At 35.5% G+C, this 22,253-nt stretch overlaps 2 protein-coding genes across 2 annotated transcripts in view; one reads left to right on the forward strand and one right to left on the reverse strand.

Annotated features, from left to right (window-relative positions):
• Window positions 1-21,165, reverse strand: part of LOC138702750 (hemolymph lipopolysaccharide-binding protein-like) — a 21,245-nt gene extending 80 nt beyond the window's left edge. Inside the window, exons 1-4 of the mRNA XM_069830048.1 lie at window positions 21,025-21,165; window positions 13,793-13,910; window positions 7,786-8,094; window positions 1-936 (exon numbers count right to left, since the gene is read on the reverse strand). The exon at window positions 1-936 is cut by the window's left edge and continues 80 nt beyond it. Of these exons, the coding sequence (XP_069686149.1) occupies window positions 782-936; window positions 7,786-8,094; window positions 13,793-13,910; window positions 21,025-21,165 (723 nt within the window). The 3' untranslated portion in view covers window positions 1-781. The remainder of the gene's footprint in view (window positions 937-7,785; window positions 8,095-13,792; window positions 13,911-21,024) is intronic.
• LOC138702810 (uncharacterized) overlaps window positions 1-22,253 on the forward strand; it is a 469,705-nt gene that overhangs the window by 359,216 nt on the left and 88,236 nt on the right. The window lies entirely within an intron of this gene.

The following is a 22,253-nucleotide window of genomic DNA, read 5'->3' on the forward strand; positions in this document are numbered from 1 at the left end:
ATCGGCTTCTGAACATCCTGTAGGCTACAAAATTATTGTATGTACCACTAATTACATATTTTAAAACCATAGCATAACTACTGGGTATTCAGTTCAAAAAGTGTCACGGCTCGCTGTATGCCGTCATGTGGCTAGTCGATGAGCCTAGAGAATTCAATCTTCCTACACTTCCGCAGAGGCGTAATACTTATGTGCCTGAGAAGTTGCCTAGCAAGTACGGCGTTCATTCAGAAGAGTACTTACCGATACGTACGATAACGCCTATAGTGGCAGGAATGTGAGCTGTTTCGAAACATGTACTGAGCTGAGTTTTCTCTTACTGACGGGTATAGGGAGATGGTTAAGACAATTACTGACGTATTTGTTGATATTAACTTGGACGGTCAACATGGACACGGAGCATTTGATTTGTGTTGTGGAATGTTGCCGTACGCAACCGATGACAACAAATACCCTGCGTACGACTTTCCTGCGCAAAACACAGTTCGAAAGAGGTTATGGTAGCACACAGGCCGTACAGACCGCCATCTGTTGCTACGACGTTCAAGTTATACCGTACACGTTCTCACGTTCAGATTGAACGCCTTGATTAATAGGCAACTTCTCTGACACAAAAGCTGAAACTCGCTTCAAATCGCTGACTAATCAACAGTGACGTCATGACACACTTTGATATGAACACCCAGTACTACTACTACTAATGCTACTACTACTACTACTACTACTGCTACTTCTTCTTCTTCTTCTTCTTCTTCTTCTTCTTCTTCTTCTTCAATATCTGTTACAACTCCTTCTCACAGAAGAATGGGTCCTTATGATTGCAATTGTAATCTGCAAGTTCGAGCCCTCTGTGTATTAGACCGCAGTTTTCATTCGCACCTCCTCTTCCTTCAGCTGGATGGAACTTTTTATATCCAGCAGATTCTAGCGTTTGATCTGAAATTCCCATAATTGATTTATTCATTATCATGATCGTAATTAAAACAATGAAGTAATGGAACATTATTAATATATTTTAACTACATATGAGATTACAGTATACGGTTCTGAATTAGCACCGAAAAGTATATGATTACCATCTCGGAGCACAGCTCCGAATCTACCATTGTCAACAGTATTCCTCAATGTAACCAAGAAATTAAGGAATGAAACTTCGAAATACACAGAGCGAACAGTAAGAAATATCATTAACTTCTGGGGATTATTCCCAGAGATATTTGAAACAAAATGGTTTAATAAAATTTTGCTAGATTTTTTTTCCTTTTCGAAATAAAAATTGTTTTATATGAAACATTTCATAGCGTATTTTGGGAAGGCCCTTGATTTAATTCCCGATTTGCTCAATGAATTTAAGAAAGCACTGTATTACTTAATTAATTACTTACTAACTTAATTACTTACTTACTTCCTTACTTACTTACTTTCTTACTTACTTACTTACTGGCTTTTAAGGAACCCGGAGGTGCATTGCCGCCCTCGCATAAGCCCGCCATTGGTCCCTATCCTGAGCAAGATTAATCCAGTCTCTATCATCATATCCCACCTCCCTCAGATCCATTTTAATATTATCTTCCCACCTACGTCTCGGCCTCCCTAAAGGTCTTTTTCCCTCCGGCTTCCCAACCAACATTCTATATGCATTTCTGGATTCGCCCATACGTGCTATATGTCCTGCCCATCTCAATCATCTGGATTTAATGTTCCTAATTATGTCAGATGAAGAATACAATGCGTGCAGCTCTGCGTTGTGTAACTTTCTCCATTCTCCTGTAACTTCATCCCTCTTAGCCCCAAATATTTTCCTAAGCACCTTATTCTCAAACACCATTAATCTCTGTTCCTTTCTCAAAGTGAGAGTCCAAGTTTCACAACAATACAGAACAATCGGTAATATAACTGTTTTTTAAATTCTAACTTTCAGATTTTTTGACAGAAGACTAGATGACAAAAGCTTCTCAACCGAATAATAACACGCAATTCCCATATTTCTTCTGCGTTTAATTTCCTCCCGAGTGTCATTTATATTTGTTACTGTTGCTCCAAGATATTTTAAATTTTTCCACCTCTTCGAAAGATAAATTTCCAATTTTTATAGTTCCATTTCGTAGAATATTCTGGTCACGAGGTATAATCATATACTTAGTCTTTTCGGGATTTGCTTCCAACCTTATCGCTTTACTTGCTTCAACTAGAATTTCCGCGTTTTCCCTAATCGTTTGTGGATTTTCTCCTAGCATATTCACGTCATCCGCATAGACAAGAAGCTGATGTATTATCAAATGTTAAGTGATTGAAAGAATATTAGTTCTGTCATTTAAATGTGTAGAAATTTGATTCGAACAAATATAACTTTTCATTCTGCGTAGGAAGTTTACCATGTTGCAGTATTGGGATCGAATTTCTGCATATTTAAAGTACAAACCTCAATTCTTTCAAAATAATAAATATTATAATACACTGGTGTATTAAATTGACTGAGCTTATTGGAAACTATACTTCGTTCAATAACATGTGACAGGATAAGTAAACATTGCCGGCAGAGGAGGAGAGAAGTATGTATTATTGCTATGTAATCAATGGTAGTTGTCATTTCATGTTTGTCTTGAAGTTGGGTGGAGGTAGAACGCTTCAGACACTTTTATTATACGATTGGTGTGAAATTTCTCACTGAGATCAATTAAATGTTGATAAATGTAATTTAATTAGCACTTCTACAAAATATTAATATTAAGTTACTTCGGGCATATTCATATTACACTTAGATTAAAATACCGTCGTTAATTTTATGAAACCTCCTCTGTGACAATACAAAGCATAACTTTTCTGGAGGAAGAAAAAATTAATTAAACATCAATAAGCATACAAAGATTCTCTGTGATATCGTTACATTCACTAAAGTTTTCTACCGAATTATCTAATGTAGGCCTGATATTTAATTACTTTTTCATTCCTCTTGAAAAATTTAGTTTCTATAGTCTCTACTCTCATATAAGAGGTTTCATAAAACCAACGACGATATGTTGTGATTTAAATTCATTAAATTATAAAAGAAATTATTGTGACTCTGTATTTAGACTGAGCTCAAAAATCTAATCAATTTTCATACCATGACTATTTTCGAGATTCTGAGCGTATATGAACTAAAAGTTTTGAAAGCTTTGACACAAGGAGCCATTTTAGTGACGTTAGTATTGGCACGAAATTTTGTACTACAGTTGATGGTATTGTTGGCCTGCTTATGTAGTTTAAATTTCACAAATTTAGGATGAAAATTATGGAAGTTTTAAAAGTAATATTTGTCCCCTTAACAATATTTGAACACCTAGTGGAAATCACGAGAAATGGAATTGGGTGTTACAAACTTGGTGATTTCCACTGTTCTTTGTAGCAAACATCATTTAGATAAATTTATTACGATGTACTGAATTATAAAACTTTCTTATCGATGGCGTTCTTCTGACGAACAGTGTAATGTAATGAATAGACAAATCTATACTAATAATAAATCTGTAGCTGAAATTTTTCTGGTAATTTTCGATTTTCCAAAAATAATTGGTCCTAACATATATAATTAACCACCTTGAAACCGAAAATTGCATTTTTGAAATTTTTGTTTGTATGTCTGTCTCTATGTTTGTTACCTTTTCATGCGATAATGGCTGAACCGATTTATTTGAAAATTGGAATATGAATTAAGTTCGTTGTAACTTAGATTTTAGGCTATATGGCATTCAAAATACTTTATTTAAAAGGGGGGTTATAAGGGGGCCTGAATTAAATAAATCGAAATATCTCGCTTATTATTGATTTTTGTGAAAAATGTTTCATAACAAAAGTTTCTTTAAAAATGATTTTCCGATACGTTTTATTCTTCACAAAATTTTGATAGGACTGATATTTAATGAGATAAATGAGTTTTAAAATTAAAATAACGCCATCTAAGATGGTGCAATGAAATAAGAACAAATGACTTCGTCTATAAGGGGCCTTGGACAATAACAATCGAAGCAGGGGCCTTGGACATCAACAATCGAAAGCTATTAAGCATAGCCTACAGAGAATGTTTCTGTGTTTGTATGAAGTAATATCAGAAGCTAAATTAACCGATTTGTATAATTAATTATTATTTCACCATTGGAAAGTGTAGTTTCTCTAGATGGACATAATGCTATAATGTTATTACAATAACGTCTGAGTAAATCGAGGACAGGTAAGATTAAAATAGCTTCTTATGCACAGAAAATTTGATAGGCTATTTTGTACATTCGTTTTCTGTATTTCTTAAAATAATATTTATGTACACTCATTTTAATCTCAGAGAATTAACGAACAACGAGAGTGTATTGATTTAGTACGTTAGCTTAGCAATCCATTATTTTATAATTCATATTTTAACTATTCTCAATTGAATCGTGTTAAAATACATAAAATATATATGCAAAAAATGTAATGCAAAAAAATTGGGTAATGAGCGAAGTAGATTATCTTGCGCTGTTGTAAAAGTTGTTCCCTGGATCAAACGTCCTATTTTAATTACGTAATTCCTTTATATTTATTTCTAACAGTGCAGCGGAGCGCACGGGTACGGCTAGTAAATAATATAATTTATGATTTTCAATTAATATAAAATTATTTCTTTACTATAATGCTCAACAAAATTCTGAGTCCTTATTAAACTGAGGGATAATATGCATATATATTTTACTGAATTTTTCTTAGTTAGTATAGCCAAAAGTTAAGGAATATTATAAAATATACGGTGATTCATAAGTACCTGTACAGACTTTGTGGGTGTAATGTAGATGTAAAACAGAGACTAAAATGTTATATACACCTTTTCCCTCAAATCCTTAGTTTCAGAGTTATGATGCATGTCTCACCTTGCTAGGCATAAAAAACATGGACCAGTAAAACCTTCGGATGTGTCACGTTCGCCTACATAGCGACTACGGTAGAGGTTTGTTATTCGTACACCCCAGACAGTTTATTCCGACCTGATAGGACTTTGTTTACTGTACGTAGGTATGTTAAGTTGTATGGCGCTGTTACAGTTCCTACCGTACCACGTCTGTAAGTACACATTCACTTTATCTTTAGTTTAGTGGGCTTCACTTGTGTACTGTACGATAGCTTGTGCAACCTCAGTTGCTTGGCCAGCCAGATCACCGGACTTCTACTTTTGGGGTCGTATGAAAGCGCTTGTTTTACTCAAATTCCGAACGTAGCAGAACTACATCAGTGACATCAAAATCGCTATAAAACTGTTGCGAATGAGTTGAACGAGGTCTTTAAAATTTCAAGATATGTTCATACCTACATACAGTAGGTAAACAAAGTCCTAACAGGTCGGAATCAACTGTAGTGGGGTGTACGAATAACAGACATCTAACGCAGTCGCTATGTAGGTGAGCAGGACAAAACCAAAGGCTTTTTTTAACCTAGGAAGGTAGAACATTTTGCATGATAACTCTCAAAATAAGGGTTTGCGGGAAAAGTTGTACAGAATATTTTAGTTTTATTTTTACCTCTACATTACACCCACAAAGTTTGTACAGGTATTTATGAATCACCCTGTATAGTCGCTGCGCCTCCAAAATCCGCTATGTGTTTTTTAAAACAATTTTGCAGGAGAAAGAAGAAAGCACCAGCGAATAGGGATTATAAAGAATGGACACTGAGCGAATTTTCCTGTGTTTTGTTTCTCTGTGCGCCGGCGTTTAGTTCCACTTTCAAGCGCTAGAGGTTAGTGTAATCCAGCATACGCTAAGATGATAATTGAGTTATAGAGTTGAGACACAGGATCCAAACATCGCCTACCTTATTGCATAATCCAGTAACGCTTTGCTTCAAATAAATTCAAGTTAACAGCTTTTCCTTATTTCTCAGTGGCAAACTAGTTGTAATAATATTTTTTTATATTTCGGATATAATAAATTATATTAAAAAATAATAAAATATATTATAAAATTATGCATCAAATTCATTTAATATTCGTATATAATATAATGTAGGTATATGGTTTTACTTCTCATAGGAGTTTTGTTTTTTCCATTTTCAGTGCTATCAACAACAATTAAAATATGTTGTTGGGGTCAACGTCTCAACTCTCATTATAAAGGAACTCTAGAGTATAGACATTACAGTTAATGACGGATTTATTATTTTATGGATCCAATTTATTTTATTTGAGTACATAATGTACCTAGATGTATTAATTATATGTGTTATATTTCCGCTATGTCGACTGCTAGTTGGTGTGATGTCAGCGCCAACTCTAGGGAGAAAGCAGAATCTCACGCTCTACCTGGCTTGAATGTCATTGAAATCAGTCCGGCTACATCAAAGGTACCGACGCGAAGTGTCCATACTTAGATACTGTACCTATACGCTGAAAGCACTATCACTTTTAATTCCCTTGATTTTCAGTGCTACTTTGGGTATAATGTCTTCATTTATCTTGCAATGATTGAAATTATACCGATATTAGGTTTCAAAATCAAGTGAATGAAACGTGACAATGCTTTTTTCTTTCTCCTGAAGATTATTTTAAAAAACATATAACAGAATTTGGAGGCTCAATGTCGATATACAAAAGTCTATTAATTTATGATCTGAGAGACTACATGAAATCTTTTTCATTTTCGCACCGGTAGCTCAGTTGGTAGAGTAAATTTCTACGGACTGAAAGGTTCTGTACTCAACTGCAAGTGGTAGAGAATTTTTTTTTCGTCGCCAAAACTTCCATGGCAGCCTCTAGTCCACTCATAGTCTTTCCCAAGGGTAAAACTCTATCGTAGCGTGGTTCGTCTATACCACCCTAATCTTCTGCCGAGATTATAAAAGCATGGATATCCACTTTCATGCCCCGAAGCGCGTTCATGCCTCGTAAAGGGGATATTGTTACTGGTAGAAACTATATATATATATATATATATATATATATATATATATATATATGACTTTTGTGCGATATCGTGCGTATTTGCTTGGTTTCCGCACAAAACCAATCCGTGGAAAGTGTAAAATTCCACATTCAGTATTCCCAACCTAACACACAACAATTTTCCTCTTCTTACCGCCTAAGTGACATATTGATTTTACTGCTTTAGGCTTTTAACATATTATTTTTAGTAATATTTATAAATTGGACACTTACCATTGCAATTTCACCTAAATTGCACTGTTAATTATTGTTTTTAAATATTTGCAAAAATTAAGTAAACTCTACAACTCCACCTGCATTCGTGATGCAAGTAACATTAAGGAAGCCGTGAAAAATCAACAAATCAACTTGCCGATGCTATTACTGCAATATGTTTAATAAATAATATTGTTAAAATATTAAAATGAAAAATAAATCATTACCGGTACATAACTTTACCGTTTGTTTTAAGTTCGCATTTATAGACTAGGGGGGAGAAAAAGATAGACGTATATCACGGCCTGCTGGAGTATAGAAAACACAGAACAAATTTTAAAGCAACAATGTTGAAGATAGATATTTTTGTTTTGCAAATTTGCCGTCATTGAATAGAAACCAAGATGGAGATTTCATTGCAACTAATGAGAAATTCCTCTTTCAGGTATGTAATAAACGATCTTCGCACAAAATGATGTACGATACACGAGCGGTATGTTTTCTTTCAATTCTCGGAAATTAAAAAGGCTCAACTACGTTTCGCTTTTTCAAACTTTTCCTCGAACATGAAAACTTCAACATACCGCTCTTGTAACGCATATTACTATTGTGTTCCATAGTTAACATACAGAAGTATGCACACTCACTGAAAATGGTAACGAATTCCCCTTCTTTGTAGAGATCGTGGAATCCAATCCAGGCCCAGTCAGTGTGTGTCCCACCAGTAATCTTGGCCGGAGGATTCTTGTCCCACAAATTTTTCAAAATCAGCGCTTCTTTCTCGGAGTTGACGACGACCAGATGGGCGCCTTCCTCTTCACACATATTCTTTGCGCCGTTCCAAGTGTTTACATCTGTGTGCAGCTTGTAATACCCCACACCGGGTACTAATTCATACCCTGGAGCTGTAGGTATACCCACGGATATTGGTCGGTTTACCAGCACGGCTGGAGGTGCTGTTGAATTTTGAAATGAAACAATATGTATTAGTGAAATTTAATTCTTGATAATATGTGGGAAAGGAGATAGTAAACTTCAAATTCTTTACAGTACTATAAAAGATGCTTTGCGACCGTCATTTGTTTACAGCATAGACAGTCAACTGAAAATGGCGGCTCTGTTCAAACCAACCCTGGGCCATAAGCTTGAAACGGTGGAACCAAAAAGGTGTACTATAATCTTTTCGCTGTAAGAAAAATCCTAATATAAACAATAGCACGTGACTGAAGTGAGGCTTCATTGGCCACTGTTTGGCGCCATAGATTCTCAGTACGTGATCCCGCCTATTGTTGTAGATTCTGTTTCATGTTAAACATTTCCCGTTACTCGTCAAGTAGGCCTAACCTCACTACTATGCATTCGTTTGCTTAGAAAACATTTACTTTATAATTACAGTGATTAAAACTCATATAACTTATTATATACATTTAAGACTATTGGTTTTTCTCCGCTTTTGAGAGGGTTTCTACTCTCATGTTTAATAATCACACACACCGAAGATGCAGAAGCCATACTTCAGTACCACGTGCTTACGTGAACAACTACGAGCTCAAGCGACGCCAGCTTGTTACAAGAACAGACTACTTCGGTATTACTGTTTGTATTCATCCGCGTTCATAGTACATAACAAAATATAAAAGTAGCTTTCCTTTTACATATCGTTTTACATATGAGCGAAGATATATTTTTCATCGTATTTAATAACTAGAATTCAATTTTTTATTTTAAAATAATACAAGATGATAGTTTCCAAATACGGATTATATTTTCCTGCGTCGTGTGAGTGTTTCGACTGTGAGCCAATCACGGATATGACAGCCATGTACTTGTGTTTACATTAGGATTTTTCTTACTGTGAAAACAGTGTAGTATGGCCGTCAAATTACCCATAGTTCATCTCTTTTTCCGGTGTGTTTATCAGCTGTTTTGTTCATATTATTACTATTACAAATTGTTTCAGGTTGTTGTGAATATATCAAAAGTGTAGTCAAGTTCAGCAGGTGTTACTTTTTTTTAAAATAAGCTAATATTCTGATCGGCTCAACTGATATGTTCCTCTATGCTTTAACATATGAAGGAATACTAACATCCTTCTTGATAAAAGAAAGAATGTGGAAATGAAATGTTCAGTCCATGTCATAACCATAACACTTTTAATAAATATACAGTGAAATATACATTGATATAATAATCTGCTAATACTCCTGTTACCTCCACATCCATTCTAAGCCGTTTAGGTATGACAGAAACTGCTAGCTGCAATTGAATATTTGGCGATTGGCGGTATTTCGCGGAGGATCATGGGGCATAGAAGGTCTTAGTTTGACGTCATATCCGTTGCACCTATATCAAGCATATTTTTTATTGTATTGTATTTATTAACAGTCCATGGTATTCATACATGCTTACAGCTAGAATATGGAACAAGTCAAAAAATTTAATACTATTATAAAATCTTAATTTATAGTCACAGTCTAGATGAAATGTATATAGACGAGATTTACAATATAATCTATTAGTACAACACAAAGTTTTAGTATCAATTTCATGAAGTGTTATTGAATGTCACAAATTCACCTGCAGAATAGATGGTGTGAGAAATTAGGTACTTCTTTAATTTGGCCCTAAATAGTTTTATGTTTTGAGTTTCATTTTTTATATCGATGGGTAGGCTATTAAAAATTTTTACTGCCATATAACGCACTTCTTTTTGATAACACGATAGATTTACTGATAGAGTATGAAAGTCATTTTTGTGACGTGTATTTATGCTATGAACTGTTGAATTAGTTACAAACTTTTCACGATTACATACGAGGAAGATTATTAACGAAAAGATATACTGACAAGCCATGGGCATTATTTGTAGTTTTTTTTTTTTTAAACAGCCCTGCACGATTCCCTAGATTTGGCACCTACTATTATTCTGATTACTCTTTTTTGTAATAGAAATATATTGTTACTATCTGTGGAATTTCCCCAGAATATTATTCCAAAACTCATTACCGAGCGGAAGTATACAAAGTATATTGTTTTTAAGGTATTGTTATTTACTATCTTTTGTATAGATCTAATAGCAAAGCAAGCTGAATTTAGTTTTGGGGGTAATTTCTTTAACATGATTTTTCCAATTTAACACATTATCGATTTTTAAGCCAAGAAATTTGGTTGTTGTTGCTTCTAATAGGGATTTATTATTAATTATTGCGCTAGAAACTTGCGAGGTTGAATTTGGACAGGATTTAAATTGAATTATGTTAGTTTTGTTACAATTTAATACTAATTCATTGACTGAGAACCAGTCACATATTTTGAAGAGAATTTCCTCAGTTGAAGATTGGAATGTGTTGGAGTTATTGGCTGTGATTACTATAATTGTGTCATCTGCATCTGCATTTGCATTTGCTTGGACTGCTCCCTCCTTCCTTTTTATCCTCTCAGGTTCAAACGTTTTGGTGAAGCTAACAATAGTGAAATATATTTTCAGTGAGTCAATAAATATTTTATTGTTTTAGAGTACATTATTTCTCCTAATATTTACACTGGTGGCCATAATTCTGGAAACTTTTTGTTTTTGTGTTGAATTATTATAATGTCTATATTTATTCACAGATTTATACAATTTAAAATATTACTCATGACTGATTCGTCAATTATGGAGTTATAATAAAGGTATTATATTAAATTCTTAATATTTTAACAATAAATAGTCATTATGTGGGGACTTATGTTTTTGTAGTTTAAGATCTAAATATTAATTTCAGATTTCATTATAATTTCCCATTATTTACTGTAATAAAAATTAGTCCACTGCTGATTTTAAGATTATTTTTTATCATTAGGAGCATTGTTGAGCACTGTTAGTATAAAATATGAACATTATTAGTGTGTTTCTATCATTAGTCTGACAAGATTTCGTTTGGTTAACACCTGATTGGTTTACCACAAACTTTATTGATAATAATTTTATCACAATGGCTACATGAAAGTACTGAACACCTTCTAAACGAAGTAGGGCAGTCACAATTCGAGAAGAAGGCTACACATTCAAGGAAATTGCAAGGAAGCTTGGTAATGGTGCTACAGTGTCTGGCGTCCAGAAGAAATGGCAGAGGTTCAAATCCACTAAATCGTGTAAAATAGCACCTACGACTGGTAGAAAACCTAAAGCAAGTCCATGAGATGTGAGGCAGATTTGAATCCCGAGTGCCTCATCGCAACCATGAAACATCCTGTTGCTGTCATATAGAGATGCATGTCCAGGAATGGAGTAGGAAGATTTCAGATTTTTCAAGGGAACTTGAACGCGGAAAAATACAAAAAAGGTATTCTGGAAGTGAAATTGAAACCATCCATTGCTGACTTACACCCAAATTGTGATGACTTTGTATTTCAGCAGGATGGTGGTCCATGCCATACTGCCAAGAGTGTTATGCACTGTTTCAACAGAAAAACATCAAGATGTCAAAGTGACCTGGGAATAGTCCTCATTTTAATCCAATTGAAAACTTGTGGTCGAGGTAAAAAAGTTTGGTGTTAAAAAAAATTCCAGCAGCAAAACTCAATTCATTGATGTCCTTATCCACAGCTGGTTTCGGATCATCAGCAAGGAAGAACTGCAACGTTTGGTGAACTCAATGCCCCGCAGAATTGATGCTGTCATTAAAAAATAAAGGTTGTCCCACAAAGTACTAACTGTTTACAGAGTGGATGAAAAAATAACAGGAAAGTGTTTCTAAGTGTTAATGTATAAATATATGTTTTCTCATACACTTTGATGTATTTCTACAAAAATAGAATAGACAATGTTTGTTTGATGCTTTCAGTCACGAGTAATATTTTGATTCGTATTAATGTGTGAATAAAAACAGATGTTATGAGAATTCAGTACAAACACAAAAAGTTTCCAGAATTATGGCCACCAGTGTATATACTTTCTTCTAATCGCGTAATGGTCAATTAAATCCCACTCGGATTTTGATTTTCTCTAGTGAGATTACTGTTGAATAAAATATTTCACCATCTTAGCACAAAAGCTAACTCCGCAGTGTGAAAAGAATAAGGCGCTAAAGAAAATATTGTACTGAGAATTTCTATTTACAGAATTATGCAAATCTATAATCTATAAATCTATAACATAGAAACTTTGACGAGAGAATGTTAGAAGAAATTAAATTGGTTCGATAAAATTTTTAACAAAAGTTTTGTTGACCATAATACCTCGCATAACTCTCCTTGAATAGAAATATAGTTTTTTTAGTAACAATAGGATCCAATATACGTCTGGGGCTCAGATACTAGCGCGTTGATCTTCCATTCCAGATGCCTGGGTTCGAACCTCGGCCTGATCGTGATGGAATTTTTGCAGAAGGATGTTCTCGAAGTACTCCCGTTTCCCTCTCATCATTCCACCAACAATCTTCACGTCCCGTTATTTCATCTATCATCTGCAATATTAGAATAGCCTGCGATGAAGTCTTGGAAAATGTAAGGTTTTCCAATGCTGATGAACAGGCTTCGAGACTTCGGACCCAATAGAGCAATTCAGTGGGAAATGCGCATAACGGCGTACTGAGTATAGTGGTAAAGCGTACAGTGGGTGGGGGTACTGTAGAATGAATGCCAACAAATACGCAAAGGAAAACGCTCTGGATTTCAAGGTTCTGACGAATAATTTGGTTTTCATACAAACCTATTTTCAAACTGTGTCTGAAACTATTACACGGTTAGAAAAGTCAGAGCAAGAGACGCCGGAAGCCCTCAAATTAGTTGAGAAAATGACACAGAGAATTAATGAGACACCAAGTACACCGGTTACTGAACGTGTAAAACAGAAGTGGAAATCAATTTTATGTAAAAATAACGGATATGGAACTTTGTGTAACATAAACAGCAAATTAGTGGACATGGAGTCACCCGAGAATAAAGGAATGTCTCTTAGAGACTGCAATGATGTTAGGTTTTTTCATTTTGCCCCTATCACGTCATGCGACGTAGAGCGCAGCTTTTCACAGTACAAACTGTGTTTCGCAGATAAGCGAAAAATATTTACGTTTGAGACCAGAAAATGTATCTTGTAGTACATTGCAATTCGGAACTGTAATTGGACTTCCTAAAGACGACCAATAGGATAAATGAAGAAATTAAAATTGCTACGTATTTATTTCCACCATTAACACTGTGTATAATTAAACAAAAATGCTTATAAAAGGCAGGAGAATAAATGCTTTTCACATTCTTTTGACATTATCATTGTGTAATGTATATTTATTTTCAGACTATACATATGTTTCTGTTTCCCCATACTACCGTACTCTACTCTAAACAACAACGTTGTTACCTCAACACATCTCTACCTTTCACTATCTGCAGCGACATCAACAATAACAACAGTAAAATCAACAACCTATAGTACATGCACAGTGAAGTTATTGTATCGGGTCCCAAGTCTCGAAGCCTGCTGATAAAGGAAGGGCTTGGGGCTTCTCAGGCTACTATGCGGATGGGATTTGGCTCTATCAAGATGGTCCACCTGTCAGCGTCGGATTCACTAGCCCTCGTAAAGCCAGCCAGTGCTTGCTCACTGCACAATGTTCATTGTACAGAATTTGAATGAATTCTGTTATTTAAAATATTTTAAATATAAAATAATACCTGTTATTTTAGCTGAAATGAGAATTGATTCAGAGTCCTCGCACTTGGCCGTCGTGTGATCGATGTCTACTTCCCAAGGACCCGCACTTTTGTCTCCAGCGTCATGCCCCAGCTGCAACTGAACAGAAAAAAATGTAAAATGTTTAATATAATCATTCAATTTTGTTCATATACTGGGAAGTATCCAAAGACCTTACTAATAGAGGGTAGTATATTATACATACTATTTAAAGGGTGTAATTGATATTTTTTTTATTTGAAGTGTTGTGTCAGTGAAGAAGTGTGATGTGTCAGTGAAGTGTGTTGTGTAAGTGAAGTGTGTTTCTGTCAGTGAAGCTTTATAGTTTATAGTGGCAGTGCAAAGTATTTGAACAGTGAAATGTTTTTCAAGTGTTAGTGAAATCAGGATAGAATCAGTGAAATGTGTCGTAGTTCCAGTGCAGTGAGTGAGTTGTCAGCGAAATGAGTGTAGTGCTGAAAGGTACTTGTGCAGATATGAACATATCATACTCGTGGGTTTCAGTTCGAACTTAGGTTTAAGATACAAATTAGATTTACTTTAAATGTTATTTTAAGTGATCGTGTTTCATTTAATTTAGGATGATTAATTGTATTTTTTATTAATTGACTTTATTATTAATTGTCATTATTGAGTGTAAGTAGTTACCACTGCCACCCATTTGTAGTGTGAATACATACATACAGTACGTACGTACATACATACATACATACATACATACATACATACATACATACATACATACATACATACATACATACAACCTAATTGAAGGCATCCGAACGAATCTACGGCTGGTGGAGAACGACAGATGGCTAGTGGACTTCGGATGGGTCAAGGCTCATGTGGGGAACTACGGTAACGAACTAGCAGATCGTCTAGCGAAGCAGGCAGCGAGTGACGTCGATCTACAGATCTGTTACGACAAGGTCCCGATGAGTGAAGTAAGGAACCAGCTAGTGGTCATATCCAAAGGAAAATGGGAAAGTGAATGGTCAACTACTTCCAAAGGTACTCTACCAAGGCGTTCTTCCCTAGTGTCCAAGCTAGATTGAAATTGAAGATAGAAGTAACTCCTAACTTGACGACTCTGTTGACCGGACATGGAAGACTCAACGCATATTTTCATCGATTTAAAATCAAGAATAGTGCGACATGTGTCTGTGGGGATGGGGATCAGACAGTGGATCATACCATTTATGACTGTACGAAATTAGGAAAGGAAAGAAGAACACTAATCCAGTCTATACATAAATGTGGTGGAAAGTGGCCTGTGGACAAGACAAAATTAGTGAAAAGTTATGTAAAATATTTTATAAAGTTTGCAAATAGTATAGACTTTGAACAAGTACAGTAGGCTGGCTAGTATATAAGGATAAGTTATTTGGGAAGATAGGTTAAAAGTCAGAATTAAGTGATAAGGGTCAAAAATAGGTTACTTACATTCTGTAAATAAGCTACAATATTAGAGGGTATAATTTATCTGAAAATAGGCTGATCAAGAGATAGTAATTATGTAAATACTGTAAATATTTTAATGCTAGAATATGTAAATAGATTCTTGTACTTCATAGGTTAGGAATAGGAAAATGTTAGATTAAGAAGTACCAATATTATCTTGGCAGTTACACATAGTAGATGAACTACACTAGTCCATATTTAATCTAGAATGGCAACATAATAATATATAATGTAAATGGATTATGTACTTGAAGGTAAACCTAGGCATGTAGTATTACTTTCCATTTGTAATGGAACATGCTGCTCAAAAAAAGGCATACATACATACATACTGTACATACATACATACTGTACATACATACATACTGTACATACATACATACTGTACATACATACATACTGTACATACATACATACATACATACATACATACATACATACATACACAATCCTTTATGTTAAGTGTTCTTATGATCAAAGTAGAACAAATATGTTATTCATTAGGGAATTTTATTTCATTAGCATATGTTATGCAGTCAAAGTAGGTTCTGTTACTATCCCCTGGTGAGTTACTTATTACAATTTCTGACGTAAGCCGGACCTACTGTTCTCCAACCAGGAATTCAACCGTGAAAGGAATGTGCTTACTATTGCCTCATCTATTGGAGCGAAGTAGATAGATACTATTATCGTTATAACGTCAGTTTAAAAACCATGCGCTCTCCTGCATATGTTATTTCCTATATGGATGGCTTAAAAGACCAGGAAATTAACAGTGATCCAATTTTGTAACTAGGGTAGTATAAATATGTGTGTAACAATGTTATTGTTTGTGCTGTGAGAGCGAGCCAATAGAGATACGAGTACCCACGTGTGTGACCTTATGACATCTTATGACATCAACATGTGGCGACATTTTTATTCTCTAGTGCACTGGGTTTGTAGATAACACTTAAATTTTATTATAACTTCCGGTAAATGTTAATTTTTCCAATTTTTAATAAGTAAAGAATATATTACAAAGAATTTAATAAGCATTTCCATCCTTACCAACTGCTGTCACATCGTTTTTTTTTTTAAGTTATTTTGCACAGAGTTTTTAAGTAGCACTGATCTTTGACTGAAATTTCCCGTAACTTTAATTTTGTACTGCATTCGACAAGCATACCCATGTATTCTCCTTCGAATTGCATCTCTCAGACGCCCAGAAGTGCCACAGTACCGTTCGCCATCCACGGTTAACATAATCTTCCCACAAACATTTTTGTTTGAATTACAGCATCCACCACTGCATACATTCATGCTCACAAACACATACAGTAATCTTTGGCAAATTTCCAGAAGCGTCGATATTCCAGACTCTCAATAAACCTCCCAGCATGACTAACAGTACCCTATCTTGACGTAGACTATTTCACCAAATAAAACGGGGACATAACTCTAATTCTTATTCTATAACATTTTTTATCATCTATGCTTTACAATTTATTCCCAAAAGAAAATTCAGTAAATTTGTTGCAAAAAAAAAAAAAGAGCTGTCATACAAACTCTTTAGTTATTGTTCACAAAACGAAATGTAAAATCAAGAATGTGATGGCGCTCGAGGCATACATTGCTTCAATGTTGTCCAGTAGGTTGATGACCAGAGGATTTGGATGTAGGTTGAGTCTCTGCTGATATTGACAACTGTAGAAGTTGATTTCTTCCTTGCTTTGATAGTGAGGATTCCCAGATCACGGTGTAAGTTAATACTGGACACGAACCATTATGCATTGGCTATATTTGTAACATTTTACTTATGACCAGAGACCGGACATTCGGCAGAATGCCTTTTTAAATGTGTTAAATCTATCTTCATCTTGAAAGTAAATCTGTACGAATTGTGATTTAAACGTGCACAGTTTCATGTTCCCCTTTTCTGCCTTTTTAAAATATAAATGCTTAATTTACAAAATAAATGCTTTTTTGCCTTTATTTGATTATTTATCTATTATTTATTAATTTATTATTAAAAATTGCCTATAGGTATATTTTAATTTATTTCTATAACCGTTACAATGAAAGTGACTTCACCGAATGTATATTATTTTCTTTCAGTCAGTTCATTTTATCTTTGCAACAGTGAGTGCTGCCGTGCAAGAATGTAAAACAGTAAGCGTTTTAATTATCACTACCTAAGGATTGTGCATGGAGATCAGTCTCTTATTAGAGAGGTCTGTTATAGGGAGCAACTCGAGAGGAGAGACCAAGTAACCTGGGCAGGTAGATTACGCATAGGGTTGGAGGAAATAGGCACGGGATTTATAATCGGGGAAGACTGCAGGAACAAGCGAAATGTCTGGCGGAAAGTCGGGAAACGCCTGAAGGATATAGACAGGCAAATAACAGAAGGGGAATGTAGGGACAAGGTTGCCGTGGTTATCCAATCGATGATCAAAACAAATTGGGGAACCGAATTATACCTCTATGGATGAAGCAGAGAAGGCAGACTGGGCTTAATCTGGTTTCGTCTAGGAGCTTGGAGGTCACTTAAAATCGTCAACGAAGAGGGGGCGAGAATATGTCCTCTTTGCAGTAGAGGCGAGACATTACACCATATCGGAGTGCGAAGCCACAGAAACTCTGAGGAAACGATTCCTGCCAGAATCCTTCATTACATCTAGTAGGGGGCACTTGGGTTGTGTTTATTTGACGAGGCAACAATGAGTGCTGGTCTAACGTTATTTTTAACGGTTATTTTTCTTTCAGTGTTCATTGCGACGCTGTTATTCCCGGCGTGACTCCTCCTCTTTGCTTACGTCTTAGGAACTGAAGGCTCTATAAAGTCTAGGTAGGTAGTATCGTTCGCAATTTTTGTTCTTTCGTTGCCGAGCTACCGTACGAGGAATCTATTTGCCACACCGTTAAATATTATCATGTCGTAGCTCCTATGATAATAAATCAAACGCACTGTAATTGAGCAAATAATTGAGCGGCAAATAACGTCTTCAAGTGCTTTCTGCGAACGCCAACGAAAGATGGCGGGCGATTATGTTAAGTATTTATCGAGCCTTAAGAAATGAATAACGTCTTCATCAGCGAATCACAAGACGCACACGTTTAAATGTAGCCGACCTGCAACGTGATTGGATGCCAGAAATTAGAGCGACGGGACTATAGTTAAATATTTCATATTGCAACATTTCAGTCAATGAAACACAAAAATGCACTTTCTAAGGCTACTGGGAAGATGATTTCTTTGCTTCCAACAGTAATTACAACATCGAATCGAAAATCTCAATTTGCATTCGAGTTATGTAAAGCTTTTCTTGCTGCCGAAATCCCTTTGTGGAAAGTGCAAGGTTGTGGGTCTAGTTCAAGGTTTTTGTAATTGCCTTTCATTGCGTATTTTAGCTATTTAAAATGTATTTTTACCTGCCTATTTTAGCTATTTATGATGCCTTTTTGCCTGCCTATTTTAATGATTCATAATGCCGAAACTTCCGGTCTCTGCTTATGACCATAGGTAGAAAGTTCGTAGATTTGAGCTGAGTACAGCGATGAGTTTATATGTCACCCGTGCCCCGCACTACTTCCGCTCGCTGCAGACGATATACAGTATGTTCACAAAGCAACGCATAGTGGCATTCTATGGAACTGTGTAGAGTCGTGAATAGTTCGAGAGTCTCAAGCAAGTTTCAGAGGAAGTCAGTTCGCTTTGTGCAAGTCAGGGGATAATAACGTGTAGCGGAGTCGACCTGTGAATAAACCGGTGAATAAGTGTGCGTCATAATGAAATGGAAGACATTACAACGAAACGAGATCTAATGGCAATGAAGGAGAGCATGACAGAGCTGAGAAAGAAATTGGAAGAAATAGAACTGAAAAACGAAATTCTAAAAAGCAAATGGAATCACTTTGAGGAGGAGAAGAGGAGAAAAAAAAACTTATTTTCAGGAAAAGAAGAAAGAAAGAGAGAACAGAGTATTGATAATATGAGAAGATATTAGGAGTGTGTTGGGAGTATTTTTATGTGGACGTGAGAGATGGCCAATAAAGGAAGCATTTAGAGTAGAAAATAAGCAAATACAAAATTCAGAACAAGTTAGACCAATGTTTGTAAAATTTAAGAGCGCGGTTACGGAGAATACAAGGATGCTAGAGAACACAACGATTAGAATAGATAACGACTGGAGCTATGAAGTGAGCAGTAGAAGATTTTTAATCCCTTTTTTAAGCAACACGAAGGAATGGATAATTCGCAGAACTTATCAGAAACAAAATTAAGATAAACAATTCAGTTGTTAGTGTAGATCTAGATCATATATATGTAACAGATGGCTCATTCCTATGTTAAAATTGGCAGCTCCATAAGGTCGTCTGTGATGATGGTTGGCCTCCCACTGCGCTCCTCGTCATGCACATTTTGGCGTCCTGCTGAAAATTGTCTACAGCAGCAACGCACCATCTGCTTGCCCATAGACCTGGCACAGCTGACGATAAATTTTAATCGGCGCTATGCCCTGTGCTTTCAAAAACTTTATCACTGATCACACTTCACACGCGGCGAGAGCTGGAATAGGAGCGTCCATCTTCAACCAATGCAACGAAGCTAGTAGTAGTAGTGGTGGTGGTGGTGGTGGTCGTGGTCGTGGTCGTGGTCGTGGTCGTGGTCGTGGTCGTGGTGGTGGTGGTAGTAGTTTTATTTTGCCTGGCAGAGTTAAGGCCATGAGGCCTTCTCTTCCACTCAACCAGGTTTCAATAATATACATGAAATACAAAATTTGATTACAAAACAACACAAAAGAAAATACCTTAGAAATTACATAATTACAATAGAAAAGATCAGTTACATAATATAAAATTACAAATAGTCAAGATCGGTTATGTGATATATAAAATAATGTAGAAAATTACACAATCAAAATCAGTTACTTAACATAAAGGGGAATATACACACTCACACACACACACACACACAAACACACACACACAATCACACAATTTATAAGACCTAAAATGCTCGAGATAAATACGACGATTAATTCACTTGAGATATATTATACAGTTAGTATACTAATAGGAGAATACATGTGAGTTACAAGACATAAAATGTTGATTAGCAAATTCGTACTAAATGGCATACAAACAGAAATGGTTAAGAAATATATCCAGATAATAAAAAAGAGGGAAAAAGAAGAAGAAGAAGAAAAGAGAAAAAATAACAACTTGGTCATTTAAGACTACTTAGAAACTTCCGCAAGAGTCTAGTTCAGTTCATTAAAAACATTTCTAAGTAGAGTGTACTTAAAAGATTTTAGACTCCGACTGCTCCTGATTTCCTGTGACAAGAAATTCCAGGAACGTGCTGTGTGTATTGTGAAGGAAGCAGAGTAGAGAGATGTCTGATGGAATGGAATTGATAGAACATGGTTATGCTGTGAACGTGAATCACGGTTGTGGTGGGATGCTAAAGGTGTGAAGCGAAGCTACTGAGAGCACTCGGGAAGTTCCGCTAGTGCATGCGCCATGCCAGGACATTATTCTATCACGTACACGCAGTCGCTTCGCGCAACATATGGTTTGCTAGCTGTGGGACGAGTGGGAAAGTTACTTTATGGACGCGCCTCGTAATGTGTGTAGTGCTTCAGCCTGCTTTGTGTAAATTACTTAGTGTTCAGAATTTTCATATAACACGTGCATAAAGATTTTCAGCTCCTACATTTTCATGGTTGCCATAGAAATAAGTAGTGATAAACAAAATATGATATACCTGAGCAATCCAGTGTCCTGTTTCGTTTCGCAGACTCGTGACTGATAACTTGAGGGCGCTGGTATGCGGTAAGGCACACTGTAGTCCTACGCACACGTTCGCACACCAAAACAAACAGCTTACTACGGCAAACCAGCGCATTCTGATGACTATGAAAAATCTGAATCTGCTTCGGTTTATATAGCGTTGCAAATCGGATTGGCATAATCATAATCCATAATATCCGATCATCTGCCATACATCCAATCATTAAACATGTGGCCAATTGAAATATTATATCCAGCACGAGAGGATGAAATATTTAACAGACTAGTGTTGTCCAAAATAATGTATAGACTATGGCCAGTTCTGGCTTGTAACTCGAAATAAATACAAGTGGATTTTGAATGAGTGCCGTCCTCAATTAAAGCTTTCATTTTTAATAGTTTCTAAATTTCTACAGTTTAACAGTTACCTCGGGAGTGAGAAAAGTGATCAAATGGCTTAGAGTTCACATAATTTATTCCTGCCCCATCACATTCTGAAAGGAATCGTTCCCATGTACCTTTTCGTTGACTATTCCAATTCATGTCTTTTATTTAGGTATTAAGTTATATGTTCTGACATTTGTAAATATACCGTCCTTTTCACAGTCATGGAGGACAGTCTACAGGATCAAGAATTGTCAATACAACATAGGATCAAAACTTTATAGTTTCCCAGAAAAAAAAATATTTATTTTCTTATTTTATTGTCGTTATACTGCTTATATCGTTAGCATAATTACGAAAACAATTAAACTAGTAGGTATATCTAGCAAAGAGTTAATATTACTTTAAATAAATATAAATCTTGATTACACAACTTTTAACACTGTATCACTTTGGAATTTGTATGATATTAACTTTCTTGTGTTAAATATTATTTGTGCGAGATCGTGCGTATTTGCTTGGTTTCCGCACAAAACCAATCCGCGGAAAGTCTAAAATTCCACATTCAGTATTCCCAACCTAACACACATAATAATTTCCCTCTTCTTACTGCTTAACTGACATATTGATTTTACTGCTTTAGGCTTCTAACATATTATTTTAGAGACGTTCAATATAGTAATAATTATGAATTGGAAACTTACCACTGCAATTTCACCTAAATTGTACTGTTAATTATTGTTTTTAAATATTTTCAAAAATTAAGTAAACTCTACAACTCCACTAAAGTTACTGCATTCGTGATGCAAGTAACATTAA

The sequence above is a fragment of the Periplaneta americana genome, chromosome 7, assembly GCF_040183065.1.
Source record: "Periplaneta americana isolate PAMFEO1 chromosome 7, P.americana_PAMFEO1_priV1, whole genome shotgun sequence".
NCBI classification, from domain to species: domain Eukaryota; kingdom Metazoa; phylum Arthropoda; class Insecta; order Blattodea; family Blattidae; genus Periplaneta; species Periplaneta americana.